Source organism: Acipenser ruthenus, chromosome 41 (assembly GCF_902713425.1).
Source record: "Acipenser ruthenus chromosome 41, fAciRut3.2 maternal haplotype, whole genome shotgun sequence".
Taxonomy (NCBI): Eukaryota; Metazoa; Chordata; class Actinopteri; order Acipenseriformes; family Acipenseridae; genus Acipenser; species Acipenser ruthenus.
The window spans coordinates 1,750,185-1,760,977 of NC_081229.1; the positions used below are offsets into that span (position 1 = coordinate 1,750,185).

The 10,793-nt window shown below is 45.7% G+C and overlaps 2 protein-coding genes across 3 annotated transcripts in view; both read right to left on the bottom strand.

Annotated features, from left to right (window-relative positions):
- Positions 1-1,153: 1,153 nt before the first annotated feature.
- Positions 1,154-5,379, bottom strand: LOC117964917 (BOS complex subunit TMEM147). 2 transcript variants are annotated; one of them, XM_059010797.1, is made up of 7 exons: positions 4,749-5,379; positions 4,191-4,260; positions 3,705-3,770; positions 2,954-3,090; positions 2,555-2,639; positions 1,837-1,958; positions 1,154-1,498 (listed from the first exon to the last, which is right to left on the bottom strand). In XM_059010797.1, exons 1-7 carry the CDS (start codon positions 4,823-4,825, stop codon positions 1,378-1,380), a joined length of 678 nt encoding a protein of 225 aa, XP_058866780.1. In that variant the 5' UTR covers positions 4,826-5,379; the 3' UTR covers positions 1,154-1,377. The 2 variants fall into 2 exon arrangements, with proteins under 2 accessions (XP_058866780.1, XP_058866781.1); XM_059010798.1 differs by having other exon boundaries at positions 5,342-5,360.
- Positions 5,380-6,853: 1,474 nt separating this feature from the next.
- The window catches only part of LOC117434016 (glyceraldehyde-3-phosphate dehydrogenase 2), a 9,423-nt gene continuing 5,483 nt past the window's right edge, over positions 6,854-10,793 (bottom strand). The window contains exons 6-11 of the mRNA XM_034056514.3: positions 10,412-10,530; positions 9,776-9,857; positions 8,557-8,708; positions 8,119-8,281; positions 7,330-7,427; positions 6,854-7,202 (exon numbers count right to left, since the gene is read on the bottom strand). Coding sequence (XP_033912405.3) covers positions 7,133-7,202; positions 7,330-7,427; positions 8,119-8,281; positions 8,557-8,708; positions 9,776-9,857; positions 10,412-10,530 — 684 coding nt within the window. The 3' untranslated portion in view covers positions 6,854-7,132. The remainder of the gene's footprint in view (positions 7,203-7,329; positions 7,428-8,118; positions 8,282-8,556; positions 8,709-9,775; positions 9,858-10,411; positions 10,531-10,793) is intronic.

The following is a 10,793-nucleotide window of genomic DNA, read 5'->3' on the forward strand; positions in this document are numbered from 1 at the left end:
GCTCAGTTGTCGACGGTGTTTTTTTAAAGGGTTCTAATACTGCAGTCTGTTCGGAGCCTGGAACAAGGGGTCAAAATACCAAACAGGGGACAAACCTAGAACAGGCTCACAAAGAGAACATCGTCTGTGTCCTTACAGACTCCTCGCCATCAGCCATGGGGAAGCAAGCAAGCACAGAGGCAAACGGCACGCTTGGGGGGGGGGGGGGGGGGGGGGGTAGCCAAAAGCGTAGAGCACAAATCCGAGGAGGTTCTGGACGAGGGGGTATAATGTAACGGCGAGACCGCATTTGGAATACTGTGTCCAATTCCGGTCGCCACAGCAACCAAGGGACACCGAGTCCCCTGGACAGACAGTCCAGCTAAGAGCAGCCAGACAAATCCCAGTGAGGCTTCAAAAGGACCGAGCTACGGAGACAGGCTGAAAAAAGGGCATCGATTTAGCCTGGAAGCTTGAAGAACCAGAGGGGGCACGATTGAAGTCTTTAAAATCTTAAAAGGTGTTGATATAGTCAAGCTGAACCGATACCTTAAGAACAGAACAGAAACCAGGACCAGAGGACAGAGAGTTCGGGAAATTAAGTAGAGATTCGGATAGGAGGAGACAGTTCTTCACGCAGAGAGGGGTGGGGGTGTGGAACGGGCTACCTAGCCATGTTGTTGAGGCAGAATCCCTGGGATCCTTTAAGACCAGACTAGACCAAGTTCTGAGATCAATCAGCTGCCAGGAACCGGACGAGCTTCGTAAAGTCTCGTTCGTAAACCTTTCTTATGTTCTTCCAATCAGAAAACGCTTCAGTGCTGTCAGCCAATCATCTTCCAGTAGGAGCGTTCCTTATCAACACACTTTAATACTTAATAAAAGGAGGCTTGATGGTCCAGCGGTTAGAGAAAGGGGCTCGGTTGTTACCAGGCGGTTCCAGGTTCAATCCCAGCCAGGAACCGGACGAGATCGGACGGTCCGAACAGCCTCCTCTCGCTCGTAAACCTTGTTAATTCTCTCGCGTCTCCTAGCGAGTCACTGAATGCTTCTAACACGTGCGCTGAGAAGACCGCCGGCCCAGCAGCGGTGAATCTTGCCAAGGACCTCCTCCAGCAGAATCGCTTGACTGAATGATTACGTGGCAGAAATAAAGCAAGCTAGAATCCTTTTTTGAATTAACAAGAATTTTTTTAAATTTAAAGCTCAGACAATTTTTGCTTTTTTTTTACAATTAAACATGATTTAAAAAAAAAAAATACAGATCATGAAGAAAAGGGTGTCGCGCCTTCAACAGCTCTCCGGTAACGTTGAGATTTTCTCTCCGTGTCGCTCTGTCTCCCCCCTGTGGTGTATGGAGGTACTGCAGCCCGGAGGTGTAGGAGGAGATAGGTGAGCTCAGTTGCTGTGCACCAGGGTGACGAACAGGAAGAGAGAGCACAGAGAGATGGCTCCAGTCAGCACTCCTTTCACAAGCAGAGCCGTCCAGCTGCCCAGCAGAAACATGTGAACAAACAGCCTGCCGGGACAGGAGATGAAAACAGCATCAGCCACATTCTGTCCCATGTAAACCTCTGCACACTTTCAGGGCAGCCAGCTGGATCAGCTTTTTTGTATTAGAGATGCTGCTTCGGTCAACACATTTTTAAAGTCAAGATCAAACAATTACTTGTATGTAGTTGGCATCTTGTGTTTTTATTGTTTATTCATTGTCCTGTTTTTTTTTTTTTGGTCAATTGTTTTATTGTTATCATTTATTGATGTTAATTTACTTCCTGTTTGGATAATCGAGGTTTCGGTGTACTGGAGACTGTTGGCAGTGTGGATTCCTGAGCCCCCCCCCCCGCCCCCACTCACTCCATGAGGAACGCCTTGTACACACAGACCCCCAGCAGCACCGTCACAGGCAACCGGAAACTCTTGGGCAGGTCATAGCGTGTGAACATCCACACCAGAGACGCCATGGCAACATAGTGAACCTGCAGAGAGAGAGAGAGAGAGAGAGAGAGAGAGAGAGAGAGAGAGAGAGAGAGAGGGAGATACAGACAGACAGAGAGAGAGAGGAGGGAGAGAGAGAGAGGGAGATACAGACAGAGAGCGAGAGAGAGAGAGAGAGAGAGAGAGAGAGAGAGGGAGAGAGCAAGAGAGGGAGACAGAGCGAGAGAGGGTGAGGGAGAGAGATACAGAGAGAGAGAGAAAGAAAGAGAGACAGAGAGAGATACAGAGAGAGACAGAGATACAGAGAGAGAGATTAGACTGCAAGCGAGGAGACACTTGACTCTGTAACCTAGACAGACAGACAGGGGAGTGACTGAATCACAGACCCATTTTCACCTTCCTGCTATACAAAATCAGCCCCCAGTGTGTCCAGGTAACAAGCTCAGGTGTGTCTTACTATTAAACTCCTAGTGAAACCAGGACTGGATCACACTGCTGTGCAGCGGGAGTCTTACTTCCATCCCTGATTTTTTTATTATTTTTTTTTGACAAGTGTATGTGAACCTGCTGTTGCCTGGGTTTCAATTCAGACAGGATAAACAGTTTGCATTTGATTAGACGAAACGAGGAGACGTACCAGACTGATGTTGGAGTCGAAGCTCATCTGAATGTACCTCCAATCAAACTCGATCCCGCGTGCTCCTACCCACAGAGGAATGCACCTGAGAGACAGGAGAGAGGAGGAGGGAAGGATGAGACAGCGCGCTTGCTCTCTGGCTACAGCTATGGCCAGAAGGTTTGCGTCACCTAGAATTTAAGGACTGACAATTAAAAAAAATATATCATATAAATAATATATATATAATTCAATATGTTAACGTAACAATATTCTAGCAGGTTTCATTCGACTTGATGGAGCGAGTTCATTCTATAGAGGGTGATGCAGCTGTACAGGTGCAATCTAATTCCTGATAAGGGGAGTGCAGTTCTCCGCGGCGGTCTGTATTGTGTATTACGGACCGGATCCTCACAGCACCTGGACATGATGAGCTCCGCAGTGGACCAGCCCATCGCCGCCACCATGATCTTGTACTCTCCCTTGCCAGCGTTCCAGGACATGACCAGGTGCAGCCCCAGCAGATCAGCCAGGTCCACTGTGGCCTTCATGAACTCCTGGAGAAAGAGAGGAGAGAGGGGTGAGCATGAGGGAGCAATAAGGCACGATCATGGGATTACTGGGGTTAGAAACTCACACTAGCCCTGCTGCTGCTGCTGCTGCTGCTGCACCCAGTCCTGGGGTTCAGAGCTCCCCTCAATGAAGTCTATTATTATTAATATTGAAATGATCAGGAGCCAGGAGTTTGAGCAGGGTTACAAACTCACACTAGCCCTGCTGCTGCTGCTGCTGCTGCTGCTGCACCCAGTCCTGGGGTTCAGAGCTCCCCTCAGTGAAGTCTAGTATTATTATTAATATTGAAATGATCAGGAGCCAGGAGTTTGAGCAGGGTTAGAAACTCACACTAGCCCTGCTGCTGCTGCTGCTGCACCCAGTCCTGGGGTTCAGAGCTCCCTTCAATGAAGTCTATTATTATTATTAATATTGAAATGATCAGGAGCCAGGAGTTTGAGCAGGGTTAGAAACTCACACTAGCCCTGCTGCTGCTGCTGCTGCACCCAGTCCTGGGGTTCAGAGCTCCCCCGAGCACATATGTAAAAACGTTTCAGGCGAGACACAAAGTTGTACGAATATCAAATAACATTTGAGGCTGTTTAAACAGAACACTCACGCCAACGTAATCATAAACCCCAGAGCCTCCCTCCCACGTCGGGAAGAAAGTGGCCAGAAACAGCATCTGTGAAGAGACAAGACAGACAGACAGACAGACAGACAGACAGACAGGACACGGATTACTCACCAACACTTAACACTAGAAAAACACTCCTCTCAATTGTTAGCTGCCAATATGCTGTTTGCAGAGAACATCCCTGTGATGCCTGTCTTGTTCCTCGTGTATTGTACAGGCAGGGATGGAAATAAGACTCCTACTGCATAGCAGTTTCAACCACTCCAGGTTTTACTACGATTCTGGGTAACCACTGCGTGCAGGTAACAAGCTCAGGTGTGTCTTACTAAACTCATAGCAAAACCAGGAATGGCTCAACTTGCTATGCAATGGGAGTCTTATTCCCAGCCCTGTACAGTGTAGGGTACATTATTACCATAGGATTTTGCCTGTTTAAAAAGTACAGGAGGTATTTGCAATGCTTCCTACCTTACAGAGCTGGACAAAAAGGTACGTGGCACCTGCTTGAACACACCTCCAGGACGCATTGTATTCTGATCTGCAGAGATACATTAAATACAGTGAGATACAGGGCATAGTATGTTAAATACAAGCAGTAGAAAACAATGCAAATACATGAAATACAGGCATATTAATTACATTAAATACAAGGCTAGGATGTCAATTCTCGACATTGTGAATCATACGTCATACAGAATCATACGAATCAGATGGAAAAACCTGAAATTTAGACAACAGCTAATGAGCCTGAGAAAAGTGCGACTCGTCACCGAGCAAAAATTGCAATTAGCAGCATTCGGTTAAAACGGAGCTCCGCGCAGTGTCAGGAAATTCACTTCAACCGAAGTCGCTGTTTTGTTAAGCCGTTACAAAACCAAACATTATTCAAGATGTTTAATTACAGGGCACTTAATCAGGGTTGGAGGGCAGTTCCTCTGTTTTTAATTTTTTTTTTAATTCAATCATTTCCAAGTGGTCTTAACCAAACAGCACGCAATTTGAAATTGAAATGAAACGGGTACTCACAGCCCGCTGCATTTGTAGGTGATGAAATAGGGAAAGTATGCCAGAGCAAGGCAGTTTCCAAAATGGAACAGCGTCATTTTCGGATTATTATTATTATTATCGGAGTGCTTGAAGTTAACTCGTTAAATTTTGCATCTGACACGAATTTACAATGATAAATAAAAACAGCTCGATGCAGAATATTGTCGTAAGCTGTATAAGCTATATCGCCACGGCGGTTGTGTATATAAATCGTATTAATATTGCAAACTGTAGATAACGTAATTAACGATATAGTGAAAAGACAACGCGACACGCACACGGTCTTGTTTTCAAATGTCAGCGGTCTAAACCGTAAAATAAATCCGATTATTTTCCATCCAAGTAAGATAATGCCACAGCGTTATGAAAATGAAATCCCAAATCTCCTGTAACTGTCTGTATTCACGGGTCTGCCTTGAAATGGCTGTTTTTTTGTTCCTATATTATTTATTGTGTTAGACGAACATTAACGTAGATTAATTTAATTTATAAACGACTGAGTAACTCTGTAATAATAATAAACGCTCCTCGGTTTGAGATTCAATGGATCCTTGCCTGACCGAGGAACACACCGGAACTTGGTCCTACTCTCTTATCATTCCGGAAGCTGGTAGGGGAAACACAGACACACGCGATTGGGTTCCGTAGGAAAGCATTGTGTTTTTTCCCCCTCATTCGACACAATATCATTGTTTTAATTATTTTAGTATTCATAGCATATAAAGGAGGTATTCAATTACGTCCATCAACTATTACACTATTCCAGCAAACCAACGTTTTAAAAGTTTTATTTATTTTTTTGTTTATTGGTGGGAAAGTAAAAAAAAAAAAAAAAAAAAAGCACACTTTGAGAATCGCTCAACCACCCAAAATACCAGATACACATTTCTGTTTTATAAAATCGCATTCAATTATGTGTAATTCAAGTGTGCTTTACAATACTTCCCTATGCTTTGCCAGACCTCTCTGTGCTTTACAATGCTTCCTAATGTTTTACCACACCTCTCTGTGCTTTACAATGCTTCCCTATGCTTTACCAGACCTCTCTGTGCTTTACAATGCTTCCCTATGCTTTACCAGACCTCTCTGTGCTTTACAATGCTTCCCTATGCTTTACCAGACCTCTCTGTGCTTTACAATGCTTCCCTATGCTTTACCAGACCTCTCTGTGCTTTACAATGCTTCCCTATGCTTTACCATACCTCTCTGTGCTTTACAATGCTTCCCTGTGCTTTACCAGACCTCTCTGTGCTTTACAATGCTTCCATATGCTTTACCACACCTCTGTGCTTTACAATGCTTCCCTATGCTTTACCAGACCTCTCTGTGCTTTACAATGCTTCCCTATGCTTTACCAGACCTCTCTGTGCTTTACAATGCTTCCCTATGCTTTACAATGCTTCCCTATGCTTTACCAGACCTCTCTGTGCTTTACAATGCTTCCCTATGCTTTACCAGACCTCTCTGTGCTTTACAATGCTTCCCTATGCTTTACCAGACCTCTCTGTGCTTTACAATGCTTCCCTATGCTTTACCACACATCTCTGTGCTTTACAATGCTTCCCTATGCTTTACCAGACCTCTCTGTGCTTTACAATGCTTCCCTATGCTTTACCAGACCTCTCTGTGCTTTACAATGCTTCCCTATGCTTTACCAGACCTCTCTGTGCTTTACAATGCTTCCCTATGCTTTACCAGACCTCTCTGTGCTTTATTACTCGTTGCTACTGTGTGCTTTTATAAAAGGATAGCCCAAAGCTTCTTAAATATAAAATCAAAAGTCTTAACCTTTTTGCTTCAAAAGAACCACCACACATGCTGTCCTCAACTGTGGAAGAGATAATCACTTAAAAAAAAAAAAAGGAAGTTATTTTGTTTTGGCTCCAAGAATGACCCAATCCCTGTCGACTCATCCTGTAGTATCTGTATACAACAGCAGCCGGTCGTGCGATGTGTTCCAACCCAGACGTGTCACTCAGCTCCGTAGTAATCCGAAACCGTCAGTGACCTTCGAAACGCATGAAGGATTTTGACCTCCGAGGCACACACACAGGCAGGCACACACACACAGAGAGACACGCGTGTTCTGTTAAGATCTCTTTATTATTTTGAACACCAACAACAAGACAAACCCAAAGGAAGGACTACACCAAGCAGTAGTGACTAGATTTCCTGGGTGAGTTACAGGGGGCGGCCAGACGGGACTCCAACACTCAACACACGAACTACGCAGAAACAGCGCCCCGCAGAGGGAGAGAGGGGGCAGGCCTGGGAAGCGACTGGCCTCACGGCAGAACTAAAGTGACGGAGTGGAGCGGTGCGGTCCGGAGCTGATCCGGTCCTCTCCCCAGTGGAACGGGACACTACTCCTTGGAGTGCATGTAGCTCAGCAGGTCAGCCACGCGGGTGCTGTAGCCGTACTCGTTATCGTACCTGCGGGGAGATCGAGAGGAGGAGGAGGAAAGAGAGACGGTCTGTTAAACACTGACATTTAAATAAAAAAAAAGGTGAAACTGTAGTACGCTGAAGAACGTCCCAGGATGAGACTGGAGCTCCTTACCAGGAGATGAGTTTGACGAAGTTGTCGTTGAGGGAGATGCCAGCGCCTGCGTCGAAGATGGAGGAGTGCGTGTCTCCTGTGAAGTCAGTCGAGACGACCTGGAGAGAAGAGAGGTGTGGTAAAGCACAGGGAAGCATTGTACAGCACAGAGAGGTCTGGTAAAGCATAGGGAAGCATTGTACAGCACAGAGAGGTCTGGTAAAGCATAGGGAAGCATTGTAAAGCACAGAGAGGTCTGGTAAAGCATAGGGAAGCATGGTAAAGCATAGGGAAGCATTGTAAAGCACAGGGAAGCATTGTACAGCACAGAGAGGTCTGGTAAAGCATAGGGAAGCATTGTACAGCACAGAGAGGTCTGGTAAAGCATAGGGAAGCATTGTAAAGCACAGAGAGGTCTGGTAAAGCATAGGGAAGCATGGTAAAGCATAGGGAAGCATTGTAAAGCACAGAGAGGTCTGGTAAAGCATAGGGAAGCATTGTAAAGCACAGAGAGGTCTGGTAAAGCATAGGGAAGCATTGTAAAGCACAGAGAGGTCTGGTAGAGCATAGGGAAGCATTGTAAAGCACAGAGAGGTCTGGTAAAGCATAGGGAAGCATTGTAAAGCACAGAGAGGTCTGGTAAAGCATAGGGAAGCATTGTAAAGCACAGAGAGGTGTGGTAAAGCATAGGGAAGCATTGTAAAGCACAGAGAGGTCTGGTAAAGCATAGGGAAGCATTGTAAAGCACAGAGAGGTGTGGTAAAGCATGGGGAAGCATTGCAACGTCAGGGCCCCCCCTCTTCTCCTTACCGCATCCTCGGTGTATCCCAGGATCCCCTTCAGCGGCCCCTCAGACGCCTTCTTCACCGCCTCCTTGATCTCTGCGTAGCTGGCGGGGCGGGTCAGGCGGCAGGTCAGATCAACCACCGAGACGTCGGCCACCGGCACTCGGAACGCCATGCCGGTCAGCTTCCTGGGAAAGGAGAGGGATCCGCGGCATTTGGAAAACATCCGGGGATTATCAGGATCGTTTCTACCTGGTTATTAATAATTTTGTTTCCCACCCCCAAACTCTACCTGTATCCCATAAACTTTGTTACAGAGTCCCAAACTCTACCTGTACCTTATAAAGCAGTAAAGACTGATCAAGCAGCATTAGGAGTAACGCGCAATGAAACTGTTCCCATGGCAACTGCAAGCCGATCCAATCAGCAGAGAGCCCAGGGGGCGCGCCCTGCTGGCACGTACCCGTTCAGCTCAGGGATGACTTTGCCCACGGCCTTGGCGGCGCCGGTGGACGCCGGGATGATGTTCTGGTGGGCGCCTCTCCCGTCACGCCAGGCCTTGGCAGAGGGTCCGTCCACTGTCTTCTGGGTGGCCGTGTAGGCGTGGACAGTGGTCTGGAAGCGTGGCAGGGGGGGGGGGGGACAAAGGAGATTTGCGATTATAGATCACTGCATTATCTCTTGTGCATAAGAGACGTCGCCTTGCCCAGTTCGGGGCGAGGTTTCTGGCTGCTGCAAAGTGACGTCCCTTATTAGGACCGGGCAGAAACTCTTACTTAGAATTGCCTTTAAAAGAAGTATTTGGGTCGGGAGATATTCAATAAATCCGTTGATGAAGGTCTGGATTTCAAGAAAGTGAAAAGCTGTCCCTTCCCTCACCTTTACAATCAAGTCCCACTCAAGGTCCATTAACCTCTGCGCTGAGCGTTTTAAAAGTCATCTGGAAGAGTATTTTTTTTTTTTTTTTAACATTGCTTGGTATTTAACTGGTACTGCTAAATTGTAAAACGCGAGTGAATTAATGAAAGGGTTAATTAAATGTTTACTGAGTTAGATACCGGTTGATAAATACTTCTTAAAAGACAATTCTGAGCATGAGAAGGAGTTTCTGCAGGGCCCGAACAGATACACACGACATACGAGGCAGCAGTGTGGAGTAGTGGTTAGGGCTCTGGACTCTTGACCGGAGGGTTGTGGGTTCAATCCCCAGTGGGGGACACTGCTGCTGTACCTTTGAGCAAGGTAGTTTACCTAGATTGCTCCAGTAAAAACCCAACTGTATAAATGGGTAATTGTATGTAAAAATAATGTAATATCTGTATAATGTGAAATAATGTATAATGTGATATCTTGTAACAATTGTAAGTCGCCCTGGATAAGGGGGTCAGCTAAGAAATAAATAATAATAATAATAATAATAATAATAATAATAATAATAATGAGCTGATCTAGAATTCTGCACTCACCTGCCCAGGTAACACAGTGAACTCAACACCTATCCACCTCTGCTTCCTCAGACAAGTATTTAATTATTAAATTTCACCAGGAACGTCCCCGGTGGCGATTATAATATATATATATTTTTTTAAAAAGATTCCTGGTCAACAAGATGGCATGCAATAGAGACAAAACACAGGGAGCAAAACGTTCCTCAGCCCAGCGTTTCGTGCAGCAGCACTGACCATGAGAGCCTCACTGATTCCGAAGTTGTCGTGGATGACTTTGGCGAGGGGAGCCAGGCAGTTGGTGGTGCAGGAGGCGTTGCTATGGAAACAAGGGGAAGACGTTGAAGATCAGTTTCCTCTCCCAAGCAGCGGTTTCCTGTTCTTGTTTCACCAACAATCAGATGCAACCAGCTAGCTTTAAAAACTGCTTCCGTTTTAACTGTCCCTCACGGCCAGTCTTATTGCAATAACTCAACTGCCTGTCTGATCAAGACTTTGATCCAGGAGTTTATTCCTTAAGGAGTGTCGGAGATAAATATTTTAACCGCTGATCAGAATTCTCTTAAATATAGATGTGTGCAGCTTTTTTTTCACTCTAAAAGATGTGTATTTTTTATAATTAAATATTACAGCTATGGCCAAAAGATTTGCATCATTTAAAAGAAAAAAAAAAAAAACCTAAAACACATGAACATAATTTAGATATTTTATTTATCGTGCAAATCAAAAGAAAACTACAAAATGAGAAATCGCAAATCAAATCAGTCTACCGGAAGCCCCACGTGTTCAGTCTATAGGGGGCGCTGCTTGTGCCCGTAGCTGTACACGCTCTTGCGAGCCGCAGGGTTTGGTTCATGTGTTTTTTTTGCTCACCTGACGATGGTCATGCTGGAGGGGTCGTACTTGTCCTCGTTCACTCCCATCACGAACATGGGGGCGTCTGGGGAGGGGGCCGACACCACCACCCTCTTAGCACCGCCCTGCAGGTGAGCCTGGGGAAGGGCGACAGAATCACATGTTTAGTTATTTGGCAGCTACCTTTTTATCCAAGGTGACTTGCAGGTGTCGCAGGGCAGTACAGGGTTACAATGCAAACGCAGTATTTAAAATACAGTGAAGCAGAGAATAAGTGCAAAAATACAACATGAACCAAGATGCAACAAGATTGCATGAAGTTGTTTCTACAATGACATGTTAGTATTGCAATAGGAGCCGAGAGAAAAGTGGTCAAGCAGCGGGTTTGATTGAGGAATAA

What these genes read in the sequence shown, in the direction of transcription:
- LOC117964917 (XM_059010797.1), bottom strand. Translation starts at nt 4,825, where the DNA reads ATGACGCTGTTCCATTTTGGAAACTGCCTTGCTCTGGCATACTTTCCC. An exon ending in ACCTACAAATGCAGCGGGCT is followed by an intron (nt 4,261 to 4,748) that starts GTGAGTACCCGT and finishes GTATCTCTGCAG; the next exon opens with ATCAGAATACAATGCGTCCT. An exon ending in GGGTTTATGATTACGTTGGC is followed by an intron (nt 3,091 to 3,704) that starts GTGAGTGTTCTG and finishes CTCTTTCTCCAG; the next exon opens with GAGTTCATGAAGGCCACAGT.